Raw genomic sequence first — 24,422 nt, 5'->3', positions numbered from 1 at the left:
CTCCACAGCAAGAAGTAAATACAGTTCAAATAGGTATACACTCATTCACCATGCGATTCACCTCCACGGGGAATGCCAGGACACTACCCTTCATTAGACACATCATATCAAATTTGAAGACAAATTCAAGGAAAAATGAAACTCACTCCTTCCCAGGCTTCGTCAGACAACATCCGCAGAAGATGGACGCGGGATAGCAGACGACCTATTCATCATTAGCTTTATGCATGAAATTGGTAGATGTAGGATGACGTACAGCTGTCACGATACTCACGATGAAGGCTAGATATTTCCATTAGTATCATATGTAGGACCTACCTGCCGGTAGGAAGTATGTGCCTGGCATGTACCTGGTGGGAACAGCAAGGGACAGTAGGGAAAAAAAAGACATACCAACAGACGGACCAATAACGCGACAGTGGCAGGGATTCCGGTCCGTGCCGCACTGGAAGCAGAGGGGGATGGGGAAGAAAGGGACGCCGCACATATTATTTATATTATTATTATTTATTAGATAGATAGAGAAAGAGGAAAAGGAATATTGAAGGGAGAGAGAAAAAGATCGACTGCGAGATGGGAATTGAGAGTAGTAAGTATATGATGATCAAGATGGGTGGAGAGGAGATCGGCTGGGTTGAATGATTCATTATGATGTATTGTATGAGGGGAGTTGAGTTGTCACTCTTCTTCTTCTTATTTTTTTTTTCTCTTGTTCAACTCCGTCCTGCTACTACTATTACTGCTGTTACTTATTTTTTTATTTGGCTCTCTAGGTGGTAGAGTATTATTTCATTATATTCGAGATGATATACCTGGGAGAATATTATGGTGTAAAATGTCTGATGTGAGGATAAAATAAGATAACGTATATATACATACCGAGTCCTCCTAAGGTACCTGGAGGTACCCAAGTACCAAACAGGTACAGCAAGATATGGATGATTGAATACAGTCACCTAGCACATAATACTGGAAGTCTCATGAGTACTGTAGAAGACTGAAATAGGCACCAGGATTCCGAACCCCATACCGGATCCTTGCACCCTTGGTTCCAGTCTTGGCTCTTTCTCTTGTTTTCTTCTTGAATTTCCCTTTCTCTTTTCTCCTCTTTTCTGATTTCCCCCCTTCGATATCTCTTCATATCAATCATACTATCACCATCATCAAACCACTTGATACTACTACCGGGTCAATGAATGGTGGTTAATAGGTATGTCATGCAGATCCAGCCACCTGATCGGCAAACCACTGACCACCCGTTTCTTCTCAGCCCTACCGTCTTATTGCATCTTGCTCTTACCTAGGTACCTATTTAACTGCCTTTTCTCCTCTTATATTTCCGTTTGATTGATTTCTAACCTAACATTCAATAGATCAATCCACTTCATCCACTCCAATCCACCAAAGCCCAGACCACCCACGATCGATCTGCCACGAACCACGAACCACCCACAACACAACACAACCAACCGAATACCCCAAAAAACCAAATATACCAAACCAATACATCACTCAATAAACAAACCGAAAGAAATAAAGAAAGAAGCAAAATGTCAAACCCGATTCTCCCCCTCATCATCCTCCTCGTCGTCGTCGCCATCTTCGCCGTCATAGGCTACATCGCGTGGTCCACCGCCACAGAAATCACCCGCAACACGCGCTCCCGCATGGAGAAGAAGAACGTCATGTTTTCCCGGGATGGAATGAAAGTGGGTGTGAAGGAGATTCAGGATGAGGAGTTAAAGGATCGGAGTCAGAGGTTTGTCTACATTTTTTTTTCTTCTTTTTTTCTCTCTTTTTTCCCCTCTTGGGGAGGGGTTGATTTTCCATTATCTGGATGGAAAATACCCACAGGAGCAGAAGAGAAAGTAAAGAGAAGAAAAAGCTAATGTGTGGGTAGTGTCCTCGTCAACATGTGGAATCATACTTCTTTCCCGGCGTATAAGAGTAAGATTTGGGATATGTCGGGTCCGGCGGCTGGGTGGTCTTCGTTCGCTTCTTCGTCTTCGTCGGGGGCGAAGAAGGGTGAGGGGGAGAAGAGGAAGTATGTTCATTTTCCCACACCCTTCTTATTTCCCCTCTTTGGAGGGGCTTGATTGCACGTTGTGCTGATGTTGATTGCAGGGCTAAATAAGGTGGATTTGAGTGTGGTGTGGTTTGCTGGCAAGCGATGCTTCCGTCTATGTCTTTCTGTTGTGGACCCCGAGACAGGTATCTATCTACCTAGTCTTACATGAGATGCGCTGTGAATGTCCCTTATGCTCTATGTTCTATATGTTACCCTATCTATCAGCCAAGTCTATCGAGCGTCTTGTTGATCGTTGTATCCTGATACCATCTATTCTTGCTTCTCAAGTACCCTCCGTCGAGCATAATACTCCTCATCCTGATTCAACAGGTAAAATGGATCCGGCTTCGGCTCCCAGCTACTCCCGTACCAGCGTGGTGTTTTCAGCTGGACCGGCTTATCGTATCGCTTCTTTGTGGAGAATACGTGCTCGAATGTCTTGGCCCACTGTACCCGGTTGTTCAGACCCTTCAGGCCCCATAGTTCTTGCAGGAAGTGTAGGATTGATGTGTGCGTGTAGGCGGAGTCGTGCGCGTACATTGTGCCCGCGTCGTGGATTAGGGTGTTGGCTTTGATGTAGGGGGATATTAGAAAGGCGGGGACCCTGTTGTTCATGAGTATTCGTGAGTTCTGAGAGGAGATTGAGAAATGAAGGGAGAGAGGACATACCGCACTCCCAACCGGGTAAAGTCATAGGTCACGTCGCGGCCTTCCGACTTCCCGTCGAAACTGATGCCGTCCTCCGGCTGTGGCACGTTCGCGGGTGGAGGAACGTGGTCGGCGAATCCCCCATGCTCGTCGAAATTGATGATGATCAGACTGGGTTCTTCGTTAGCACTGGAATCTCCCCGTGTTGGTGCACATACACATTGTCCCAGTACTTCGAACGCCGCACCGCGTCGTACAGGTGCTTGATCATCTGCTCGCCCGCTGCCATGTTGCTCGTCGGGTGCATCGAGTCGACCGTGCAGCACTCTGGGTTGATGTAGGAGAAGGTGGGCAGGGTTCCCTCCTCCAGGTCGCTATAAAACTCGTCCGCGTGCGCGAGGTGGTCTTGGGCGTTGTCTTGCACCCACTAGTCTAGTCAGTGGTCTGTCAACCAACAACACTGGGTATCATGGAGACGCACCTTGTACATCCAACCATCTATAATGTCCGTCTCATAATACTGCTTTTGTCAGAAGGTCCACACGAAGCCGAATCATGTGCTTACGTTCTTCCAACTGATCCCCCTCTCGCTCAGAGATTCAAAGATGGACTTCGCGCATGTAGTTCCCGTCACATTGTTGAAGAACCCCGCCGCCTGGTTGCCGTTATCCACCATCCCGCAGGTGGACCCCGACGTCGCAAATTGGCGATTGGGGTTCGTGGGCCCGGGGTGTTCAGAGAACTGCACTCGTTAGTTTGGGGATGCTCACGGGCGAGGTCTCATACATAAGAGTCAAAGAAAGCAAAGTTCTCGCCAATCTCCGCCAGCGTGGCTGATTTCTTCGTATCGTACGCCTTGATAACAAACCCTGACTCCCCTGGCGACGAGTGATACTTATCCGACTGTCGCTCGACAAAGCCGCCCATGTTGGGCACATCGTCGTTGGTGGCATTCCACTTGCGGTAGATCTCATATGTGACCCCGGCAAACTCGTGGTCCGGATCTTCCAGCGGCACCTCTGTCTCGTACGGAGAGGCGCAGATCTCCAGCGGTTCGTCCCACACTGTCCAGTTGCGGTTGGTGTACTCGTTGCAGTATTTGATATTGCGCAAGTTGTCGATGTCCGGGTGGAAATCCCAGTAGCCGGCGATGTTGTCAAAGGAGTGGTTCTCCATCATCAGGTAGACAACATGTTTGATCTGTTGGGGTCAGCTATCGTTTCTCTGCCTCGCAATGTATGCATACGTTGGATCGGAGGTGACTCCAGGTCCGCCTATCCTGCTCCTGAGGCCGCGCTGAGGCAAGTGCCGCCAGCGCGAATACAACTGTCCATGACAACTTCATTCTCGCTATCGGTAAGTCTCGTGCAATTTAGTCTTCTAGAACCAAGAGTTCTAGCTCGTGAGATCGGGCATTCTTAAATAGCCGTGCACGCGTTATTTAACCCCTTCGTCCTCGGTATGGTGGATCAATTGATCGCGTCGCAAGGGGGTTGACATTCCGCTCCCTGAGCAAGTTTTATCTCATGAGATTTGGAGCATGGAGGCATTTTGTCGGATGGATCGATCTTCTGCAGTTGTCTGTGATCGCGTCAAGGTCCACTTTGGGAGTATGACGACGGCTTTCTCCGCGATCCGGAGACGGCGGCGGTCGATGCGGATGACACTATTGAATCACACGGGACCTCCTCGCGTCCATGCAGGGGACGTGTGAAGTGTCAACCACCCATTCCTTCAATGATCGCACGGTGTCCACGATGATGATATTTTGCGTCTCTTGCTCGACCTGTCGGATGATTGACAGTGATGTGGATTGTTGGATATGCAAGGGACAGGAGTTCTCTGGATCATTAGCGATACTCCGTACAGCCAGACTATCTACCGCACTCCGTACTGTACTCCGTCCAGAGCCATGATCCATGTCATAACATCCATACTAATTCCAAGGAAGTATAGTACTCTAGAGTGGAGTAATGCTAACTGGAAGGTGAAGTTCTCCGCCTGACGGTGGATCCGCCAACACCCACTGCTGACCAATCAGGCGGTCCACGTGTTATCGTTCTCCGCACCAAATGATCGAATCCCATTTGGGTTCATTTGTTACTGGGACTTTCTATAGGCCACTCGCGGGCTTGATAGACTTGATCGACCGGGGTGCAAAGGCACGAGGTCGCATCAAGACCCCTCACCGACGCTTGTCTTCATCTCGCGTGGATCCCTGATGTAACTGCGTGGGTCATCTATCTGGAGGTTTCTGATACCTCTATCCCTCGCCCCCAGTCGACGCCCCGGTTGTAGGATCTCTTAAGTCCTCCCTCGCCCGGTTTGGTCCCACCGGTTGTGTTCCTGATTTGTCCAGTCCAGAACGACACGACCGGGTTTGATCCTACGGAATCCTGTTAATCCTGCTTCGATCCCACATTCTTCAGGTGGATTTGAGATATCTGCGCCTTTATTAAACCGGTGGTCCCCCTGCCTTCCTCCAAAACCATTTGAGTTCCTCCTGAGAGATAAGACAACACCAGTCTCGACAAACCTACATACTACAGGTTGACCCAAGACCGGCCAAATAATGTCGCTCGCATCCATCAAAGGTTTCTTCTCGAGCTACTCCGCCGTCGCAGATGGCGACGCGGAAAAGGGGTTCTATTCGCATCATATGTCGAGAGACTCTGAATGCTCGAACAGCACGATGGTCGGACCCGGGCGGGATGGCTTCGAGAAGAAAGAATCCCGCGTCGACGGTCGCATCGTGTCAGACGCCATCATCGGTCTGTCCGACGGGATGACCGTGCCGTTCGCACTCACGGCCGGTCTGTCGGCGCTGGGAGACACCAAAGTGGTTGTCTTTGGTGGATTGGCGGAGTTGATTGCGGGAGCCATTTCCATGGGACTGGGTGGATATCTGGGCGCCAAGAGCGAAGAGTAAGTCTATACTTCCATTTCCCTTACCACAGCAAACGAACAATTCCTTGAAAAGGATAACCCGATCGCAATGAGGACTAAGTGTGACTGCCCAGGGAATCCTATCGCGCGACCCTCAAAGACACGGAAAAGGAAACCATGACGGATCCCGACTCCGTGACAACGACCGTATCGGAGATCTTCGCGCCCTACGACCTCCCACCGCATCTCGTCTCCGACCTCACGCAGCACCTATCCGCCTCGCCCATGCTCCCGTCCTTCCTCATGAACTTCCACCACACGTTACAGGAGCCGTCCGGGTCCCGCGCCTGGGTCTGCGCCGTGACCATCGCGCTCGGCTACTTCGTCGGCGGGTTCGTCCCGCTCCTGCCTTACTTCTTCGTCGGCCCGCTGGACGCCTACGTCGCGCTGCGCTGGTCGATCGCCACCATGGCCGTGGCGCTGTTCGTGTTCGGCTACGGGAAGACCTGCTTCGTGAGCGGCTGGTCCGGGCGACGGAATGTTCGAAAGGGCATGATCGGGGGCGTGCAGATGGTGTTGGTTGGCGGGATCGCCGCCGGATCGGCCATGGGACTGGTGAAGGGATTCCAGATGCTTGCGGATGAAGATGGAGGACAGGAGGGTCATTAACTTGGCTCTTTCTTCCTTTTTTCCCGTTCATTTCCCTCCTTTTCCTGGTGTCATCGGTTGGTGTTTGGTGTCTGGCGTTCGGTCCACACTGGGCAGGACAAAACGTGGTCTGGTATATCACTATGGTGTTTATCTACGATGTACATACATATCGAAAACACGCACGAAATAACGAGCAATAGTCAAGACTATTAGTAGACATTATCTTAGGAAACTGAAACAGTAAGGGCTAGACCGATGCCACGACGAGGCACATACCCACGAAGCAAGGTGTGTACCTAGATACCAGATAAGAATGGAGCCTCAGGTATCTCCATTGCTGAGGAGTCTAGACAATTGGCATATTGACACCATCGTCAGTAGGTCCCTAGTACGCACATACCTGTCGCTTCAGCCTGAAACAGCACCCACTTGCTGGTGTCCTACATAACTTATCCACATAACTTACTACCTCCTACTCTCCGTACCGACCTACCTACTAAACCGGTACATACTCGGCAATGTTACCCAAAAGATAGATATAACAATAATAAATAAATAAACCAAATCAACAACCCATCCAGTACCTTTCCACCACTACCTTCAAACTCACACCACTGACTAGCTACATCCGTCTCAACTCTTCCCTACTCAAAAAATCAATAGTAACAAGAAGCAAACAAAGAAGAAGAAAAGAATGACAAAAAGGTCGAATTCGAACAAGCAAACAAGATCAAACAAAATGCCAGCGCACGCTTGCTTCCCCCGCTTCAAGGATTTTCGCTCGTTCAGCGGAGTACTTCGCCCTAGTGGAGATCCGTGCATGCATGCTTCTTGGACATTGCCACTGTGGTGCCTCACTATACAACGAAGCAAGATTGATACCAAAGTATGTAAAATTGGAGGGGTAATTTAGTTAATTATATAGTATGTACTATTGTACTGTTATTCTGCAGAAACTTGGGGACCTTCAACTCTGAACTAGTCACATAGCTACTCCAATCACCGACTTCTATCACTCCGAGACATATGCCAAAACATTCCAGCTACAAACAGTCAGAGATGATCATAAACTGGATATTTTGTTCGGTGTCATTCTCAACAACGAATGAAGCAGGGCTACTGAAAATATCTCGGTAGAAATTAAAGTACAGATATATAAATTAGCCCTGTAAATTATCTTCGAGTAAATGCTTCAATATTCCAAGACCCCGCAAAACAATAGATTGAGATAGAAAGAATTTAAACCTAGAGAGAAGAAAAACAAACAAGAAAACCATGAATGAGAAACCAACTAGCTAGTAGGATCAGGGGAAGCCAATAGTATATCAGTATATAAAGGAGAGATAACAGAAAGGGACAGGACCAGGAATAAAAGGCTGGTAAGAACATCAGGGGCGGCCAAATTGCAATAAGAGAGAACTAGATTTCATACTAAGGTATAGAATCTTGCATGACAGATGGCTGATGGAATAGAATCTGGCTTTTTGGATAAGTTATATTAGCACCAGTGTGTCTTTCCGCATGTGAAACGTCAAATTATTCTCTCCCCATTGGGTTTCTGAGATGTAACAAGCACCGACACGTCCAGAGATGCCTTTATCATTGGTCTTGACCAACAGCAAGAAATTACCTTCTGTATTAGAAAACAAAAGAAAGGCATTGATCTCAGCTGTGCAAGACATGTCAAGTTTTGGATCTAATGTGGCATGGAAAATCTGACTTTGTATGTTCTCGTTTGGGCTGCCAAATAGAGATAGAGCCGCACAACCAAGACATTGATCTTCCAGCCAATTGAGAAACTGAAGTTTGAGCACATCAACTTCCCAAGCTACCACAGCTAGGTCTGTTTCCTTCTCAGTCAGGGCTTCCATGTTGATGCCACAGGTTTCAACTGGGATATGATAATTTGGATCAACAGGAACTAAATTCCGCTTTCCTGGGAATGTAGAATTTGTCCTAGCTTCGAAGCGCCAGAAGCGACAAAAAGTGTTCTCAGATGAAGTTTCCAGAACAGTATCAGGAGAAATCCAATCTCCATATAATGCGTCATCACGCACCTTCCAAGCCAGCCAACTCCAGCTTGGAACTTGAACTCGTTCCGATGTAGCTCGCAGACCATCAAACACTTCAAACCATAGTGCGATGGTAAATGTACACGCTGGGCTGGTGGGAAGACCGTGAAAAAGGGGCCCAATAACAGGGATATATGATCGAAAAGCATCCACGTTATCTGACGGTCGAGAAGATTCACTTGATGAGAATTTCAAAGCATGTTGTGTATAACTTATAAACGCATCTCCGAGGCCAGGTTTCCCCTTGTCTAACCAAACATCATCCACTGGCCGATGTTTGACATGCCCTCTCTCATTATCCGGTACTTCCATGTGCACTGACTCTGTCAAGACACCCGAATGGCATCTGAAGAAGACTTGTTCGTCTGAAAAAATCAGTAGTCGGCGCGGTTGGTGGGCTTCTTGAAATGTCCAACGCCGTTCACTCCATGGCCAAGCACCTACAGAGTCCTCAAAACATGGTTTTTGTATTGCCAGTGTTCTGCCACTATAGTTCTCTCGTACTTGAGGTAGTCTTTTGGTATCTTGAACTCCGTATAGGCCAATCTGTGCATCTCGTCCTGTAGCGACTATCGTAACATAACTGCCACGATAGATATCTGGCATGATTTCGCGCTGGTGAACGTCTTCTCGCTTGTAGCTTTCCCCAATCTCAGGGGTCGGAATGCATATTGTATCAACCCAAAGATAGCGCATTCCCAGATCTTGGACTATGGCAATAGCATCTCTGATAGTCTTAGGAATGTTAGGGTTATTGGGATGTAGGATCCCGTTGTTTTCGAACTCTTGAATCCGCTGGCTGTCGCAAAAGAATTCATAGTTACGGCCTTGACAAAAGCTGAGTGCCACATAGTGACAATCTGGGGGGGCTGCCTCGATAATACCGGTGTGTACATTCAAAAGCCGACTGGGCCTTTCAGGGTCAGGGGAAGACTGAGAGCACTCTGGATGAGAAAAACAAGCTTCTATCCACTGTTTGGTCCGCTGGATGTGGACCCTTTCATTGACAGCTCTGTGATGATACCATACGTCTCCAAAACAGTCATTTACCAAACAGACAATGCGTCCAAAGCAAGTTTCAGTTATCCATGTACTGTTGTCATGAAACCAAGCAAATTCACGTTTTTCTTTTGCGTGAGTGAAATCAGTCCCGACTAGAAGGCTCTTGATTTGGCGAAGAGAATCGGACTCAAGATCTTGACTGTGCCGTGTATTGCAAGTCAAGTCCATGTATTCTGATTCCAATGCGTAGCTATAATAGATCTCTTTGTCGCTGGTAAGAACAAGCTCTGCATCCTTAGATCTGACAAGTAAAATTTCCACAAGTCGACACAGAGGACAATGTACTGCTCGCTGTATTTCGCCAAACGATTTAGATGCAAACATACCCCAGCCGGGGAACAGAGGGTCCTGGTCGAGAAACGGAGTATTCCCCCAGAGATCACAATTACCCCAAACTGAATTGCAAATATCATCACAGAGTTTGTCTGCCATTATACCTGTTTTTATCGACTCGATAATATGGTGTGGGTAACTATGATACAATTTGAGGGTGAGAGCAGACAGACGCACCACAAGCATCAGAAGACATGCGACCGGGGGATCATGAGCTACATATAAATACACGACTTGAGTTGAGAAACAGACCGAGGCTACAGCCTAGTTGTGCTCTGGCTAGTGCTTTATTTCAGAAGCGAATTAGGAATTGATCGCCAATCTGGCGCAGTATTCATCAATCAACAAAGACAAGATCAACTCTGACATGATGCGACACAGCCTTTCGGCCTATATAGTACGATTTGGGGAGTGGCTGCTCTGAAAACAGGCAGAAATGGCCGCCTTTTCTCTGTAACTTTCATCCTCTGGTTGGCTTTTTGGGATGGGCTTTTTTTGAATATAGAATTTGAGATGGAGTTTTTTTTCTCTAGTGCATGCCTGAGGTCCTCCGTACATACCTCTCTAGGTTATTCAACCCACTCTATACAGAGTAAGATAGCCATAAAATGATCATATACCTGGAAGTCAAGCAACAGGACAGGGCCATGACTTCCCCTACCTTCAAGGTGTTTGAGAAACTCTGGATCAGCATGGAAATTAGTAAACATTCGCAAGAGGAGATCTCAACCACTATTCTGGAATTAGATTATCTTTGGAACAGGAGAATAGATACAAATTCTACTGCCCCTAACTCGGGTATTGCTAATGGTTTATATGTTGATCTAGGTCTCTTAGTATAATGAATGTTTTGATTTCCAGTCCTTCGTTCCTATGCACCGTATTGCCGCAGAGGATCCGAGTGACTGACAGCTAGCTCTTCATAGAAGGTTCTATCGTACAGTATCCTCTGTGGCTTGCGCGGGGGCTTCAATCAACTAGTCGCCTCCAGACAATACAACACCTGGGATACCAAGACCTAGCTCCTCTTATGCCATAGAATCAAGTCCAAAGCTACCAGAATACCCCAGAGGGATGGCCACGGAAAGCAAGTTGAGTCCGCCCAAGCTTCATCCCCAACACCTTTTGAGAGGTAGTCACCACACCCAACGATCTTCCAAAAATGGCTGCGGCACAGTTCCACTACAATTGCGGATTTGTGATAGATCGCGATGGTCATGTGATTGTGGTAAAGCAGGGACGTGGATGGCTGCTTCCTCCCTATTTTCCTCTTTAACGCTGTTTCCCTGGTCTCTCATACCCTATAGACTTCTCATTTCTCTTATTTCGAGATTGTAGATGGATAGCTGTTCTCGCGCTCTATTGATTGCGGCGTTCGTGTCGATTTGATAAGATCAATATCACTATACTACTATTCATATAGCCCCTTTTCATCGACGACATTTCCAGCCCCAAACTTAAAAACCTCACTACAAAGACCAGCAACTACGTTCTTCTTTCATCCGAAACTATGAAGCCCTGGATGCGTTTCGACGAAATTGCATGGGAACAGTCCGAGGATGTCGCCGACAATTGGGCAAAGCAGTTTCTTGACTTCGACGTCGCTAGACCGATTGTAAGCTTTATCCTGAGGCATGATTCTGGCGACGACCCCGAGTTTAGAATTTGTGGAAGAGGGTATTTCAATATCGTATTACAAATGAAGAACACATGCGGCGCGACTGATATCCGTTTTCCACAACCTGGCACTATTTTTTTTCCTGAGGAAAAGACAGAGAATGAGGTCGCTGTGATGCGATACCTCTCAGATCGGACACCAATTCCAGTTCCATTCGTTCTTCTCTCGGGTACAAGGGAGGAGAGCCCCCTTAAGCTCGGTCCTTTCATCGTGATGAACCATGTTGAATGGACGAAAAGCATGTATGCGGCTCTCAACACCCCCGGGTGTCCAATTGAAGAGCGGGGGGTTCTGAATCCGAATATTGATGAAGATCAACTTGGGTTACTATATGCACAATTAGCAAATATCCTGCTTCAGCTTTACAAGACGGAGTTTCCCCAAATAGGGTCCCTCACCCAGGTGGATGACTTTTCCTGGGAGGTCACCCGCCGGCCATTATCAATGAATATGAATACGCTGGTGCGTTTAGGGTCACTACCTCGATCCAAACTTCCATCTCTGGATGCCACTTTCAGTACAGCATCTTCCTACATTGAAGCTCTGGCACAACTCAATATCCAACATTTATTTCATCAAAGGAATGATGCGGTGCAGACTGCAGATGACTGTCGCCGTAAGTACGTGGCAAGACAGCTGTTTTACAAGCTTGCCATGGACAAGAAATTATCGCTACCATTGTACGAGAATGGACCTTTCAAACTCTGGTGTGATGATTTCCGACCAGCCAATGTTCTTCTCAATGAAGATACGCATACTGCCGGCGTCGTGGATTGGGAGTTCACATATGCAGCACCCGTGGAGTTTTCATACGCACCACCGTGGTGGCTCCTTATCGAAAGGCCGGAATACTGGGCTGAAGGTATCGAGGACTGGACCCGAGTATTCGATCGCCGCCTCAAGACCTTCCTAACAGCCATGAGGAACTGTGAAGGTGCTGTCGTCCAGCATGACCAGCGCCGGCTCTCGAGTCATATGCAACGGAGCTGGGAGAGCGGCGACTTTTGGATCGTGTATGCGATTCAGAATAGCTTTGCGTTTGACGAGATCTACTGGAAAAAGATCGACCCAAGGTTTTTCGGGCCGACAAGGATCGACGATCCCAGCGAGGCATGGAAAGAGCGATTGGAACAGCTAGATGAAGCCCAAAGGGGCGAGATGGAACGGCTGGTGACGAGGAAGCTCGAGGAGATGGAACACAGGATCTTGGCGTGGGATCCGGATGAGTATACTGAAGAATTTTGCCAGAAGCTGGAGAGGACGAGAGAAGAAAAGGCAAGGGAGGAAGAAGCTCGCGAGACTCAAAATTGAATGGTCTACAAAGGCTGGTCAATTATAAGACGTTATGTATAGATTCGCCCTGGGATAGATTATTATTCCGGAACAGGTTTACATACTAAGTTCTGGTTGACAGTAAAATGGTCGATGTGCTACTGGTGTTACAGAGAAGCAATAATCCTGCTCTCTGCCTTCTGCCTAAGAGAGGAAGGGTTTGTACCTCTATCAAGCCAGGCCATTTGGAGTAACAACCAGTGTATCGATTATTTACTTCCCTCCGACGGATACTATCACTCAGCTCAGCTAAACCTCCCCAGAATAAGCCGAGCAACGTGGCTCAAAAAGCCAAGAACCAAGCCATCCCAGATGAAACCTTCACGGTCAGACTTCTATGGTAAGTTTCCACTAGTAAACTGTGGCGGTCAAACTCAAAAGTGACCGAGTCACATGGCTTGATGGTTATACGTGTATACCGCTATTCCATAGAATTATGTATGTATATTAAGTTTTGGCTTACCGTCCTAGCTAGGTGCATAGATGATTATGCTTTTTTGGGTAGGTCGTATTGCTCGCGAGCTTAATAGCATCAGGCTGGACAGCTTGAGCGGAAAATGTTAAAATGGGAGGACAGGAAAGAGCCGAATACGATAAATAAACTTTGTTGAGGGGTGGCTTTTTGTAAGATTAGGACATATCATGGGTTCTCTACCTGGTAGTACCTTGTTGATGCAGTGTTATTGGAGGAAATTTGGGAGGGCTTGTACGTGAGATCATCTGATATAGAAGGAAACAGGGAGTTGAAAATGTTCGGTGTATTAGTGATATCAATGAGACCTGATTACCTACTAATAGAACCACTTGATAAGTATGTATGGATGGCTTTTGGGACGGTTGGAAGTGAAATCTAAAACTACTACGTAGTACGTTCGTAGGTGACCGGAGACTGATACGGAACTATACTATGACTACAGCCATGCACAACAGTCGAACATGTGTATACTTTCTTACTAGACATCCCCCAGTCAACCCTCTAGCAGAAAACACAATAGATAATCATACGTCAGGTTGTAATGCGGGGCATCCTGAAGATACTAGCTATCTTATGCTCTGCCACAATTAGTACTTACCCAGCCTCATTAACCCACGCCTCGTTTATATTTAGACATCACCGCCAGCTTCAACCCCACCACAAGGTAGGTCAGTAAACCAGCCAACCAGCCAACCGGCCTCATCTGTGCCTCAAACCCCAGACTGGCGCTTCGCACAGACAACCAAAAAGTCCCATCGACCGACCGACCTACCAACCTAGTTACTTGGGATCGACAACACCCCAGACCAATAGCTCATTCTTAGCGCGTGGGATTGGATGGGATTGGGGGGGAGGGGGTGGGCGAAGCGCTCGGATGCGGATGCGCGGTAGATCTGCTCATTCTTTTATCACATTTCATTGTTTTTGTGCTGTATTGATCACAATGGTTGTAAGAGACTATATTTCCGACATAGTATAAACAGGTAGTTTTGAATGTTTGAAGCATATGCGGGATGATCTCATCTCATCTCTTTCATCACATCTCAGCTGGGATCGAAAACCAGGTCAGCACAAGTCAGCTGACCATATGTACCTTTTGCCCTCCACAATCACATCTATTACTTTCACTCCACCCTGGACAAGGCGAGTATATGCACCATGCATCCATACGGTCAAAGAATACCGCCCTGTAACGCACCATACAGTCCAGCCAAGTCAACCCAATCCATGATGCGCGATGATGTATTCGAGTCCCCCTTAAGGCAGACTCATAGACTCATGATGCAATGAGCGCAAAGCGGGTACCGTTCCCGCGTGGGAGAAAAAAAAAGCGGGTTGCTGTAACGCTGCGGACTTCTTTGACAGGTAGACCCAGACCCGTCCGGTCGGGCTCATCGATACAGTCAGTAATTTAGAATCCTACGTGATCGTGGTGGAGGATGAGGATGATGGAGGTATCTCATGTATATGACTTCCCCCGTATTAGGAAGGGAAGTAGTCTCCACTTCACGTGGAAGAAGGGGTGATGATTGGATTGGTGATCTCCAAGGCTCAGCGCCTCGCCCTTTGATGCTGGTTGTCGAGTGGTCGTTTTTTTTCCTGGAGGGATCCACTTCTGGGCATTGCTCGTTCTTATTGAAGCTATGAGTAAGCGGGTCCTGGCAACTAACTAACTAACTTACTTACTTGGAGGAAATGAGATGAGATGAAAAGTAGGCGCAGCTCGTAATGAGGATTGCTGAACGAATACGAGATGACTATGTTTGTCTTTCTGATTAAAAAGAAGGAAAGAAGGGATTAGATGCATTTGATTGATTACATGGTTGATGATTGAGAATGTTTCATGAAGAAAGGATTCGAACCGGATTGGAATGCCGAGGAGAAAGAGCTTCTCCACGGTCCTAGGTAAGGTAACTAGGGTTCCTTGGCTTGGCTCTTTTTCTTGTGAAGTCCGATCAACGCTGTTGCCTTGAATCGGGTATTTGGGGGCGTCTACTAACTGGATCCAGTGCGATCGATCAGGTTCTTTGGTTCAATTTTTTTTTTTTTTTTTTCTTTCCCTTTCCTTTCATTTATGCTTTCATTTATGCTTTCATTTTTATTTTTTCACTACACTAGTCAAGATGATGGATGATTTGTAACTCGGCAAGGACAACAGACAAACAACCGATGATGAAGTAATCCATGATATTAACATAATTCAACCCCATGCCCAAGAAGTAAGGGGAAAATGAAATGACATCACATCTCATTCTTTCATTACATGAAAAGGGAGTAAACGTGGGAGGTGAACAAAGAGAGCTGGCACGATATCCCCTTGCAAGTGGCATGTTATGACCAGTCGTGCCATTTATGCAGGACTAGTGCTCACAGTTTGTCCACTCGGATGTAAAATGATCAGCTTGTCCGGGCGGGTTGCGGCTTGCCGTGATCCATCTCTATCCATCTGATCTTTTTCAGTAAGTACAGAACTACCCAAGTGGGTAAGTATGGGGAGATACGCTGTAATGTATTCTGTACCATCATCTTGGGTATAGAATACCGTCATGACACCGTAACAATCTAACAGATTACTTACTTATTGACATGCATCCTCTTTTATTATTTATTTATTATCTTTTTTCTCGTTCACTTCCATGGGGCTGGGCAGAGGATCCCCCCTCCCCCTCGTGTATCCAATCAAGGTCGATGACCGTGCTAGACACGATTTAGATCCCTGATAGACTTGCACATCGCCATCAATCCACTGGTTGGCCTGTCAATGCGACCAGAGGGGTGGAGTCGCTGATCTGGAAGACTCGATTGTGATTGCTGGGGGGAAAGAGGAGAAGCGCTTCCATTCCAATTTCAGGCGCATAACTTGCATACTGAGCACATTGGTAGGGGATGGAGATGAAGACTACAATGTACAAAAAATGAAGTCTCGTTCCCTGGTCACTTGGTGAAGATCTGAATGTTGAACCGTGGTGAAGAGGTGGCAGGTGAGGAGGACCGTGGGAGGGGTGGTAAGGCTTTTTACCTCGATGCTCAGGGGATTTGTAATTCCGCTCGGCATATGAAGGGATAGACTACTCTATAGCTAAGATATGCCTACGCCTACCTTGGGCCCTCTCCTTTGAATATCATCAAAATACTATGTATTATATATACACGTCTTTCTCCATCTAGTTAAGTAAATTGTCCCCCCAAACTTACTATTTTCCCCTAAGATATAAGGATCGATCATGATACTCAACACCTACTCAGGAGAAGTAGCCAGGGACAGTGGGGCTCGGCGCATCGTGGTCGGATGATTTCTTTGGCCAGTGAGGAACTTAGTTCATTGCTGACTGTCCAACCGTTGTGGGTTAAGCGAAATTGGTTCGGGAGATCCGCGGCTTCCCATTGGCCGGTCTGTATATCCGGTGGGTCAATTCTCCCCAATCAGACTGCTGATTCTGCATTCCATGAAATGACAACTGCCAGGTGTTTTAAGGAGGTGCAATCATACTCCCCTCGACTGACTTACCTCCTTGGACGGATTCTCCATCTGACGGAGAGAGCCCGATAATCCCTTCATTTTATTGACTTTGCTTTTGGTGTTTTACATCCAACTACCGAGGGGATCGCAGGAATATGTACTATGTAGGTACCTCAGTAGACAAACCAGTAACTCCGTGCCTCCGAACTTCCGCTGCATCCGCCAATTCATATTGATCTGACTGGCTTTGCTGATGAATGGAGGTCGGTCCTTACCCACCGATGGAGTTACTCTTCTTGTAGTTTAAATTCATAGTTGCCGTCTTCCGAGTCTGGTGAAAATTTTTTTTTCTCTTTCCTTGTTTCCCAACTAAGGTAACTACTAACTAGTTCTTCATCTTTTCATCCGATTTTTCTGTAAACGACCGTGGTTGACCAGCGGCCTCAGGCAGGTATCCACCTATTTCGGGCTAGCGGGATCGATAGAGTAACTAGACTAGGACTAGCGGTACCATAAAATACCGACAAAAGACGGTAATACCGAAACACGGGCTGTCCTGCCCGGCGGTGCCGTACCATACAGATACCACGTACCCGCCAGAGTCCGTCAAGGCTCTCTGGCTCTCTAGTCTCTTAGTCTCTAGGCTCTCTAGGCGCCTCTTCTCTCTCGCTCTCTCAATCTCATCTCATCTTCTCTCTCTCTCCTTCTCCCCTTCTTCTCTTCCTTTTCTTCTCCCATACTTCATACCTAATTCTCCCTTTCATTTTCCTCTTCTCTCGGTTGTTTTACCTACGCCTCCATTTTCTTCCTCCCCCCCTTACCACCATCCCCTCCGGCTCCGTGGTCAAATTGCGCCTCTTATCCTGGTCTCCCCTAATCAATCGCCCTTGCTATCCGCCTTGCGTCAGAAACGCCCTTGCAACGTGATCTTCAGACCAGTCCTTTGTCTCCTCGTTTTGGCCGCCGGAGACCGGAGCCCGCGATCCCTTTTGCATCGAATTACTTCTTGCCTAGAATTCTCCGGTGTGCAAGGAGAGTACCCCATACTGGCTGCCACCGACTGAAACGTTTTGTTTGTCGACAAGGAGTCACGTTGACGCCTGGGTTCCGCACCCCCTCCCCTTATCGTCAACTGGGATCCCGCTTCTATCATCCCTCTGCAACTCGGAATCCTTCTTCGCCCCCCTATCTCGTCATTTTCGGGACGAAGCATATTCAGCTGAGGAATCTGTCTCGAGTCTCTAAGGAGAACTCCCCGCAGAGATGAATTCCAACCTTCCCTCGTGGAAGGATCGCACGCAGAACCAGTTCGGCAAACTTCAGATCCAGGTGCCATGGCGCTCCATCCAGCTGCTGGTCCCGCATCGCATGCGACGGAAGCTTCGGTCCAAGCTGCGGAGTAGGATCTCGCCCACCTCGTCCATCTCGTCGCTGCAGACCTCGTTTTCGCCGGTAGATACACTGCGATCGCTCCAAAGCCACCGGTGGACGCTCTACGACTTCCAATACTTGCTGCTGTTGATTGTTGGAATCTTCTCGTTGAGCATGATCGAGGCGCCCGGCCCCCTGGCGAAGACGGGGATCTTCTCCCTCTACATCTTCTCCCTTTTACTCCCTGTCACCCGGCAGTTCTTTCTCCCCTTCCTCCCCATTGCGGGGTGGTTGTTTTTCTTCTACGCTTGCCAGTAAGTCTATCCATGGGTATGCTCTTTACAGTAAACCGTCGATGCTAACGATCACTGTAGGTTCGTTCCCAGCGAATGGCGCCCGGCTATCTGGGTCCGTGTGCTTCCGGCTCTGGAAAACATCCTCTATGGTGCCAATATTAGCAACATCCTGTCGGCCCATCAGAACACGGCGCTTGACGTCCTGGCCTGGATCCCCTACGGTCTCTGTCACTACGGCGCGCCCTTCGTCTGCTCCGGGATCATGTTCATCTTTGGTCCTCCGGGCACGACGCCTCTCTTCGCCCGGACATTCGGATACATCAGCATGTTCGCGGTGACGATCCAGTTGCTGTTCCCCTGCTCACCTCCGTGGTACGAGAACCTCTACGGGCTCGCCCCCGCCGACTATTCGATGGAGGGCAACCCGGCGGGCCTGGCTCGCATCGACAAGCTGCTCGGCATCGACCTGTACACCTCCGGCTTCCGACAGTCCCCGGTGGTCTTTGGCGCGTTCCCCTCGCTGCACGCGGCTGATTCCACCCTGGCGGCATTGTTCATGAGCCAGGTGTTCCCGCGCCTGAAGCCGTTGTTCGTGACCTACACCCTCTGGATGTGGTGGGCCACCATGTACCTGTCTCATCACTACGCGGTCGACCTGGTCGGCGGCGGTCTCCTGGCTACGGTCGCGTTTTACTTCGCCAAGACTCGCTTTATGCCTCGCGTGCAGTCGGACAAGATGTTCCGCTGGGACTACGACTACGTCGAGTATGGCGACCGGACGCGCGAGTACGGCTACGATCTGGCTACCTTTGGCGGTGGCTTGAATGTGGACAGCGACGAATGGACCGTCGGCTCCTCGTCTTCGATCTCGTCGGGCTCGCTCAGCCCCGTCGATGACCATTATTCCTGGGAGGGCGACGCTCTGGCCTCTCCCGCCAGTGATATCGAGAGTGGACGATACCTGAGTCCGTGATCAACTCGGATACCCGCCGCCATTTGCATCTTCCTTGGCCCGCTTTTACCTATCTTCTCTTTTTTTTGCATCCATTTATGAGACGGCGTTACACCATCTGATGACATGCTGGAGTTTCTTTTTGCATCGAGCCGATTTCGACACGTATATTTTTAATACGCGACCCGGTCTTGTCTGGCTTAATACTGCTCCCTAGGGGGTGATTCGCCTGGCTTGCACCGTCGTCGCATTCTCCTTTGATCTTTGCGCGACTTCATTCCTGTACATGCATACATCATCGCGAGTCCGGTAGGCTGTTTGGCCCACAACCTCAGAATCTCCGTCGATAATTTTAATGCCGCCACCGACTGATGGGACCGATCCAGTCCTGCGGTTGGGGGATGCCCCGAGGATGCCCAGTGGGAGACATTCATTTGTATCCTCCGCCGGGCATCCCGACGCACTGCTTTTTTCCGACTCTGGACCTTCGCTTTGTACCACTGGTCGAGACTTTTTTTTACCTTCTCCTCGACCAGGTATATATTTTTACCAACACTTTTTACTTTTTCATTCGTGTCAATCGCTCACACCACGGCGCCAGTTGGTTGAAACGGGAAAAATCATCGTGGCGCCCTTTTTGCATGCACTCACTCGCTGTGCTTTATTTAGAAGGGGAAAGGGGATGCTTTGGACGGTTTGGTTTACGAGCTTGGCTTGGCATATAGAGGGTTCGAGTTGTTTGTCCTGGAACATATGGGATTCGAGGGACCAAGTGTCCCGACGACATCAAGGAGGAAAGGGGGTACCACCTACGTCTTTCGACCGGCCTTCATCAATGGCCCACTACTATGGAACACCTACACCATCACCACTACCACTACCGCCACGACCACCCACCTGTCCGGGCATCCTCGGCTCAGCCGTCGGATCCAATCACATCTATCTCCTGATCGATCTCAGATTCACTGAATGGGCAGAAGACAGATCCCACATTTCGTTGATTCCGAAGAATGTGGTCCTGATCTGACGACGGGTGGAATCCTCCTCATCATCTCTTTTCCACCTTTTTTTACACTTTTTTTTCTTTCCATAGTAGCTATTCTTAATTCTAAACCGATAGCGTTATGACTTATGAAATGAAACATTGTTGAAATCAGCATTATCTTCTCTACTTTATGCATAGTTTGGCTATATTGTATATACTTAGACTTAGACTTTGCTTGTCTTTGGAGTGGTTTTGTGCCCGGGTAGTTAGTAAACAGTAGTAAACAGGTACTAGGAGATCCCCTTACGAACATCCATCCATCCATTCATTCAGTTGTTGTGAAATAACACGAACTAATATATACCCAACCAATATCTATAAAAATAAAGAAATAAATAAACAAATCTAAATCGTCTATTCGTCATTAATCAATAATTAATTACATACGTACATACATACAAGGAGCCCAAGCACCCCTTCCCCTCCAAAGGATACCTACCACCCACCAAGGTCATTGATAGATAGGTAGATAGGTAGATAGATAGATAGATAGGTAGATAGGTAGGTGACGAGACTAGATATATGCCCCGACTGTTCTATCTGTCTACCCATCTACTATTCGAAAATCTGCACCCGGTCGGCATACTCCTTGATCCTCGAGACAAAAGTCTCTTCGATGTCGTCGCCTTGGCCGCCTGCGACGCGGAGGACGAGGTCGTTGAGGCTGGCGCGGCCGAGGATGTCGACGTGGTCGCCTAAAAATTTCCCACGTTAGTATTTGACCATCACTGTATTCCATTAAACCAAGGGTGTCTGTGAGGAGGGAAATAAATACCAGTATTAGGCCCACCACGAGGCGAAAACCTATCCGGTTCATGCGGCATCTCAAACACCTTGACCTTGACACCGGCCGGATTATACCGCTTCATATGCCACCCCTTGGCGCACATGTAGCCCGTGCTGATGAGGTTGACGGTGCCGTCGCCCTCGCCCATGACGACGCCGCGGTCGACGCCGTCCGGGACGGACACGGTGGTGTCGATGCTGACGTTCATGTTGACGAGGGGGTCGCGCTCTTCCTGGTAGAAGTAGCTGCGCTCGGTGGGCTTGCCGACGCCGTAGAAGCAGTAGATTTTCATGTCTGGCGCGAGGGGCAGGCGCGCTTCGAGGGGGTTGAGCCATTTGCGTGGATCGTTCTCGTTGGCTTCGATTTCGCGGGTGGTGTGGGCTACGCCGTGGGAGTAGCTGTTGAGGACTTGCTCGCGGTACCAGTCTTCGCTTTGGTCCATGAGGTAGGCGAGGCTTTCGGGCGTGGTGAGGTTCTTGGCTGTGAAGGAGGAGTTGCTTTCGCGGAAGTTGAGCAGGTTGCCGAAGGTGAGGGGCTGGCCGGGTTGGTCGTCGGGTGCCCAGGTTGAGTTGCCCCAGACCGCTTCGCCGCCTTTGGGCAGCATGCTGGAGATGCCGGGCATGGCGCGGAAGATCTCGGCGCGCTCTTCCTTGGAGAGGAACTTCTCGAGGCCGTAGACGGCGAAGGCGTTTAGTTGGGCGGTGTCGCGCATTTCGCCGGATAGGACGGCTGTGAGGCCCTTGACGGCGCCGAGCATGCAGCCGCTGATGTTGACCCAGGATGCGATGTGCTTGTTGACCCAGTCTTTGCTGCCCTGGCCGTGGTCTGGGTGCTCGACCCACTTGAAGAAGTACATGACGACCTGCGAGCCCATGCTGTGCGAGGTGAGGGTGACCTTTTCGCCGTTGACGCGCACCGCGGTCTCGATGTAGGACTTGAGGCGGCTGAAGTACTGGTCGCGGGTTTCGAGGTTCGGATACGACAGGCGCCAGTCATAGGCGGCTGTGAAGGCGTTGGTGGGGTCGTAGCCGATGGTCGCGAGGTTCTCGAGGATCTTGCTCCAGATCCAGTAGCCCGTGATGAAGAAATCCGTCGCGTCGAACCCCTGTGCTGCCCGCAGCTTCACCCCCGGGGGATCGAGTCCTGACTTCTTGTCCAGCATGACGTGGTTCTTCCACTCCGCCTTGTCGAGGACCAGCGCGCGCATCATCGTCCAGCTGCCCCAGAGTCGGCGGCGGAAGTACTGCCGCGAGGCGTCGCCGGTGCCCCAGCTCTCGAGGCCGGTGGAGATGACGCCGGGGATCATGACGATGGGGTGTTTGGCCTTGATTCCCTGTTCTGAAAGTTGGAGCCCGACGGAGAAAGGATCGTAGTTGACGGCGTCGCGTTCATGTTGCTGTAGCCATCGCATGTCAATACCCAAGACTCCACCAACTCACCGTTTGGGGGGGAGCAGTTGTAGACCGACCGTGAATTCCCGCGCATCCCATACAATCCCCTGGGGAATGGCTTCCATCAAAGTGTCCAGGTTCAGGTCCAGTAACGAGTCCAAGCTAATCACATCCTGCTGGTTGGCGAAGAAGAGGGCGAACAGAATTCCGAACAGTCCACCCAGCAGGAAGATCAAACTGTTGCGCCGTTTGCTGCGGGGCTTAGTGAGAAAGGAGTCACCCTTCTTCTTTTCGACGGTTTGGGTGACGGTGTTCGAGGAGGATGAGCCGCTGTTTGGATCCGAGGGTGCGGACGAGGGGACTTGGCCGTCCTTGGCCGGGCGGCGGCGCAGCATGGATGGAGAACACGTCTGACAATGTGTGTAATTAAAGTGAGAAACAGGGCGGGGAATAAGGGAGAAACAATCCAAGAAGATGGGAAGGGGGTATAGAGCACACAAGACCAAGAGGAAGGCAAAAAGGAGAGGAAGATGGGAGGAGACGAAGCGAAGGAGTTGACAAGATCACATGTTGATGATCTCCATCTTCGCTTCTTTCTCTCTCTCTCTTTCTCCCCGCTCCTCCTCCTCCTTTCTCCAACTCGCTCCAACAACCCATTCAACCCAATCCAACCAGAACAGAAATTGAAGAAGACAACGAAAGAACTACCCATGCCCCCCTCACAATGTCGCAACCCCAACCACCCCCCCTCCGCTACATCCGCTACGAACCCTCCCGCGAAGACGAATACGTAGCCGCCATGCGCCAGCTCATCTCCAAAGACCTCTCCGAACCCTACAGCATTTACGTCTACCGCTACTTCCTCTACCAATGGGGCGACCTGTGCTTCATGACCGTCGATGACTCCCGTCCTGAGGACCCCATCGTCGGCGTCGTCGTCTCCAAGCTGGAGCCGCACCGCGGGGGGCCCATGCGCGGGTACATCGCCATGTTAGCCGTGCGGGAGGAATACCGCGGCCGCGGGATCGCAACGAAGCTGGTGCGCATGGCGATTGATGCTATGATTGCGAGAGACGCGGATGAGGTGCATTTCCCCGATCTTTTTCAAACCCATCCTTACTATCCAACAGCAAATTCCAAAACAGAGGAGGAAAAAAGCTAATACAATCCAATCAATCCACAGATCGCCCTCGAAACAGAAATCACAAACACAGCCGCCATCAAACTCTACGAACGTCTCGGCTTCCTCCGCAGCAAGCGCCTACACCGCTACTACCTCAACGGCAACTCCGCCTACCGACTCGTGCTCTACCTCAAGGAAGGCGTCGGCAACATGCGCACATCGTTTGACCCATACGCCGCGCCCGCCGAAGCGCGGCCGGAGATGTCCGGCGCGGCTGCTGTTCCTGCGGCGCCGGCGCCACCGCCGTTGCTGCAGGGGAATGGACGGTGATTTCTCTTCTCTTTTCTTTTCTTTTCTTTTCTGGGATGCGGGGTGTTCCATTGGGGATGACGTGGGACGGGTGTAATATGATATGATATGATATGTGAGAGGACTTACATATGCAATGCCGGTATGATTATTTGATTGGTTGGGTTTACTACGGTATATAGACAATAGACGACCTTATGACTTTTTTTTTTCTTTTTGTTCAACTCATTTTGCTTGGTTGACACTTACTCAAGACGATGAACGATTGTTTATTCTGCAGAGGATGACAGTACGCCAATGCAGTTTGCTACACGCGAGCCCGGACAGAAAACGGAGAGTAGTCTATATGGTATCTATCAAATATACAGTACACGAAAATGCAACCAGACAGGCGATCCACAGACCGCACCACGCGATGCACGCAATATTTATACACATATGTACACAACAATGTACGTCGTCAAGCCCATGCCCATCGTCAAT

The 24,422-nt window shown here is 49.3% G+C and overlaps 11 protein-coding genes across 11 annotated transcripts; 6 read left to right on the top strand and 5 right to left on the bottom strand.

Moving 5' to 3' along the window:
- Positions 1-142: 142 nt before the first annotated feature.
- BDW47DRAFT_123405 (uncharacterized protein) lies at positions 143-487 on the bottom strand (the record flags this gene model as incomplete). Its single annotated transcript, XM_024816039.1, has 3 exons — positions 143-205; positions 257-282; positions 394-487. The coding sequence occupies 3 exons, from the start codon at positions 485-487 to the stop codon at positions 143-145; spliced, it is 183 nt and encodes a 60-aa protein (XP_024674891.1).
- A 459-nt stretch (positions 488-946) lies between these two features.
- BDW47DRAFT_101001 (uncharacterized protein) lies at positions 947-2,326 on the top strand. The gene is made up of 4 exons (XM_024811575.1): positions 947-1,210; positions 1,271-1,304; positions 1,374-1,759; positions 1,901-2,326. The coding sequence occupies exons 3-4, from the start codon at positions 1,551-1,553 to the stop codon at positions 2,094-2,096; spliced, it is 405 nt and encodes a 134-aa protein (XP_024674890.1). The 5' UTR covers positions 947-1,210; positions 1,271-1,304; positions 1,374-1,550; the 3' UTR covers positions 2,097-2,326.
- BDW47DRAFT_100998 (phosphoesterase-domain-containing protein) lies at positions 2,327-4,598 on the bottom strand. The gene is made up of 7 exons (XM_024811573.1): positions 3,963-4,598; positions 3,503-3,916; positions 3,282-3,458; positions 3,198-3,236; positions 2,935-3,143; positions 2,738-2,887; positions 2,327-2,672 (listed from the first exon to the last, which is right to left on the bottom strand). The coding sequence occupies exons 1-7, from the start codon at positions 4,059-4,061 to the stop codon at positions 2,339-2,341; spliced, it is 1,422 nt and encodes a 473-aa protein (XP_024674889.1). The 5' UTR covers positions 4,062-4,598; the 3' UTR covers positions 2,327-2,338.
- Positions 4,599-4,868: 270 nt separating this feature from the next.
- On the top strand, positions 4,869-6,458 carry BDW47DRAFT_83293 (VIT1/CCC1 transporter family protein). The gene is made up of 2 exons (XM_024819978.1): positions 4,869-5,641; positions 5,737-6,458. Exons 1-2 carry the CDS (start codon positions 5,289-5,291, stop codon positions 6,269-6,271), a joined length of 888 nt encoding a protein of 295 aa, XP_024674888.1. The 5' UTR covers positions 4,869-5,288; the 3' UTR covers positions 6,272-6,458.
- Positions 6,459-7,438: 980 nt separating this feature from the next.
- Positions 7,439-9,058, bottom strand: BDW47DRAFT_83292 (uncharacterized protein). The gene has a single exon (XM_024819977.1). The coding sequence runs from the start codon at positions 9,019-9,021 to the stop codon at positions 7,747-7,749; it is 1,275 nt and encodes a 424-aa protein (XP_024674887.1). The 5' UTR covers positions 9,022-9,058; the 3' UTR covers positions 7,439-7,746.
- Positions 9,059-9,157: 99 nt separating this feature from the next.
- On the bottom strand, positions 9,158-9,900 carry BDW47DRAFT_100992 (uncharacterized protein). The gene has a single exon (XM_024811572.1). It carries the CDS (start codon positions 9,798-9,800, stop codon positions 9,546-9,548), a length of 255 nt encoding a protein of 84 aa, XP_024674886.1. The 5' UTR covers positions 9,801-9,900; the 3' UTR covers positions 9,158-9,545.
- Positions 9,901-11,230: 1,330 nt separating this feature from the next.
- BDW47DRAFT_115818 (uncharacterized protein) lies at positions 11,231-12,709 on the top strand (the record flags this gene model as incomplete). The annotated part of the gene is made up of 1 exon (XM_024814838.1): positions 11,231-12,709. One exon carries the CDS (start codon positions 11,231-11,233, stop codon positions 12,707-12,709), a length of 1,479 nt encoding a protein of 492 aa, XP_024674885.1.
- A 5,120-nt stretch (positions 12,710-17,829) lies between these two features.
- On the top strand, positions 17,830-19,472 carry BDW47DRAFT_83269 (phosphatase PAP2 family protein). Its single transcript, XM_024819975.1, has 2 exons — positions 17,830-18,350; positions 18,411-19,472. The coding sequence occupies exons 1-2, from the start codon at positions 17,929-17,931 to the stop codon at positions 19,303-19,305; spliced, it is 1,317 nt and encodes a 438-aa protein (XP_024674884.1). The 5' UTR covers positions 17,830-17,928; the 3' UTR covers positions 19,306-19,472.
- Positions 19,473-20,443, top strand: BDW47DRAFT_83270 (uncharacterized protein). Its single transcript, XM_024819976.1, has one exon. It carries the CDS (start codon positions 19,640-19,642, stop codon positions 20,309-20,311), a length of 672 nt encoding a protein of 223 aa, XP_024674883.1. The 5' UTR covers positions 19,473-19,639; the 3' UTR covers positions 20,312-20,443.
- Positions 20,444-20,719: 276 nt separating this feature from the next.
- Positions 20,720-23,110, bottom strand: BDW47DRAFT_100985 (phospholipid:diacylglycerol acyltransferase). The gene is made up of 3 exons (XM_024811571.1): positions 22,585-23,110; positions 21,105-22,512; positions 20,720-21,024 (listed from the first exon to the last, which is right to left on the bottom strand). The coding sequence occupies exons 1-3, from the start codon at positions 22,900-22,902 to the stop codon at positions 20,885-20,887; spliced, it is 1,866 nt and encodes a 621-aa protein (XP_024674882.1). The 5' UTR covers positions 22,903-23,110; the 3' UTR covers positions 20,720-20,884.
- Positions 23,111-23,225: 115 nt separating this feature from the next.
- Positions 23,226-24,079, top strand: BDW47DRAFT_100984 (peptide alpha-N-acetyltransferase MAK3). Its single transcript, XM_024811570.1, has 2 exons — positions 23,226-23,591; positions 23,691-24,079. Exons 1-2 carry the CDS (start codon positions 23,232-23,234, stop codon positions 23,958-23,960), a joined length of 630 nt encoding a protein of 209 aa, XP_024674881.1. The 5' UTR covers positions 23,226-23,231; the 3' UTR covers positions 23,961-24,079.
- Positions 24,080-24,422: the final 343 nt, after the last annotated feature.

Source organism: Aspergillus candidus (genome assembly GCF_002847045.1).
Source record: "Aspergillus candidus strain CBS 102.13 unplaced genomic scaffold BDW47scaffold_7, whole genome shotgun sequence".
In the NCBI taxonomy this organism is placed as follows: Eukaryota; Fungi; Ascomycota; class Eurotiomycetes; order Eurotiales; family Aspergillaceae; genus Aspergillus; species Aspergillus candidus.
This window is presented reverse-complemented; position numbering and strand designations above follow the sequence as displayed.

What these genes read in the sequence shown, in the direction of transcription:
- BDW47DRAFT_101001 (XM_024811575.1), top strand. Translation starts at nt 1,551, where the DNA reads ATGTCAAACCCGATTCTCCCCCTCATCATCCTCCTCGTCGTCGTCGCC. An exon ending in TTAAAGGATCGGAGTCAGAG is followed by an intron (nt 1,760 to 1,900) that starts GTTTGTCTACAT and finishes ATGTGTGGGTAG; the next exon opens with TGTCCTCGTCAACATGTGGA.
- BDW47DRAFT_100998 (XM_024811573.1), bottom strand. Translation starts at nt 4,061, where the DNA reads ATGAAGTTGTCATGGACAGTTGTATTCGCGCTGGCGGCACTTGCCTCA. An exon ending in TCGAAGTACTGGGACAATGT is followed by an intron (nt 2,888 to 2,934) that starts GTATGTGCACCA and finishes CGAAGAACCCAG; the next exon opens with TCTGATCATCATCAATTTCG. An exon ending in TTTACCCGGTTGGGAGTGCG is followed by an intron (nt 2,673 to 2,737) that starts GTATGTCCTCTC and finishes CATGAACAACAG; the next exon opens with GGTCCCCGCCTTTCTAATAT.
- BDW47DRAFT_83293 (XM_024819978.1), top strand. Translation starts at nt 5,289, where the DNA reads ATGTCGCTCGCATCCATCAAAGGTTTCTTCTCGAGCTACTCCGCCGTC. An exon ending in CTGGGCGCCAAGAGCGAAGA is followed by an intron (nt 5,642 to 5,736) that starts GTAAGTCTATAC and finishes GTGACTGCCCAG; the next exon opens with GGAATCCTATCGCGCGACCC.
- BDW47DRAFT_83292 (XM_024819977.1), bottom strand. Translation starts at nt 9,021, where the DNA reads ATGCGCTATCTTTGGGTTGATACAATATGCATTCCGACCCCTGAGATT.
- BDW47DRAFT_100992 (XM_024811572.1), bottom strand. Translation starts at nt 9,800, where the DNA reads ATGATATTTGCAATTCAGTTTGGGGTAATTGTGATCTCTGGGGGAATA.
- BDW47DRAFT_83269 (XM_024819975.1), top strand. Translation starts at nt 17,929, where the DNA reads ATGAATTCCAACCTTCCCTCGTGGAAGGATCGCACGCAGAACCAGTTC. An exon ending in TTTTTCTTCTACGCTTGCCA is followed by an intron (nt 18,351 to 18,410) that starts GTAAGTCTATCC and finishes CGATCACTGTAG; the next exon opens with GTTCGTTCCCAGCGAATGGC.
- BDW47DRAFT_83270 (XM_024819976.1), top strand. Translation starts at nt 19,640, where the DNA reads ATGCCGCCACCGACTGATGGGACCGATCCAGTCCTGCGGTTGGGGGAT.
- BDW47DRAFT_100985 (XM_024811571.1), bottom strand. Translation starts at nt 22,902, where the DNA reads ATGCTGCGCCGCCGCCCGGCCAAGGACGGCCAAGTCCCCTCGTCCGCA. An exon ending in GGGATGCGCGGGAATTCACG is followed by an intron (nt 22,513 to 22,584) that starts GTCGGTCTACAA and finishes CGATGGCTACAG; the next exon opens with CAACATGAACGCGACGCCGT. An exon ending in TCGTGGTGGGCCTAATACTG is followed by an intron (nt 21,025 to 21,104) that starts GTATTTATTTCC and finishes GGAAATTTTTAG; the next exon opens with GCGACCACGTCGACATCCTC.
- BDW47DRAFT_100984 (XM_024811570.1), top strand. Translation starts at nt 23,232, where the DNA reads ATGTCGCAACCCCAACCACCCCCCCTCCGCTACATCCGCTACGAACCC. An exon ending in TTGCGAGAGACGCGGATGAG is followed by an intron (nt 23,592 to 23,690) that starts GTGCATTTCCCC and finishes ATCAATCCACAG; the next exon opens with ATCGCCCTCGAAACAGAAAT.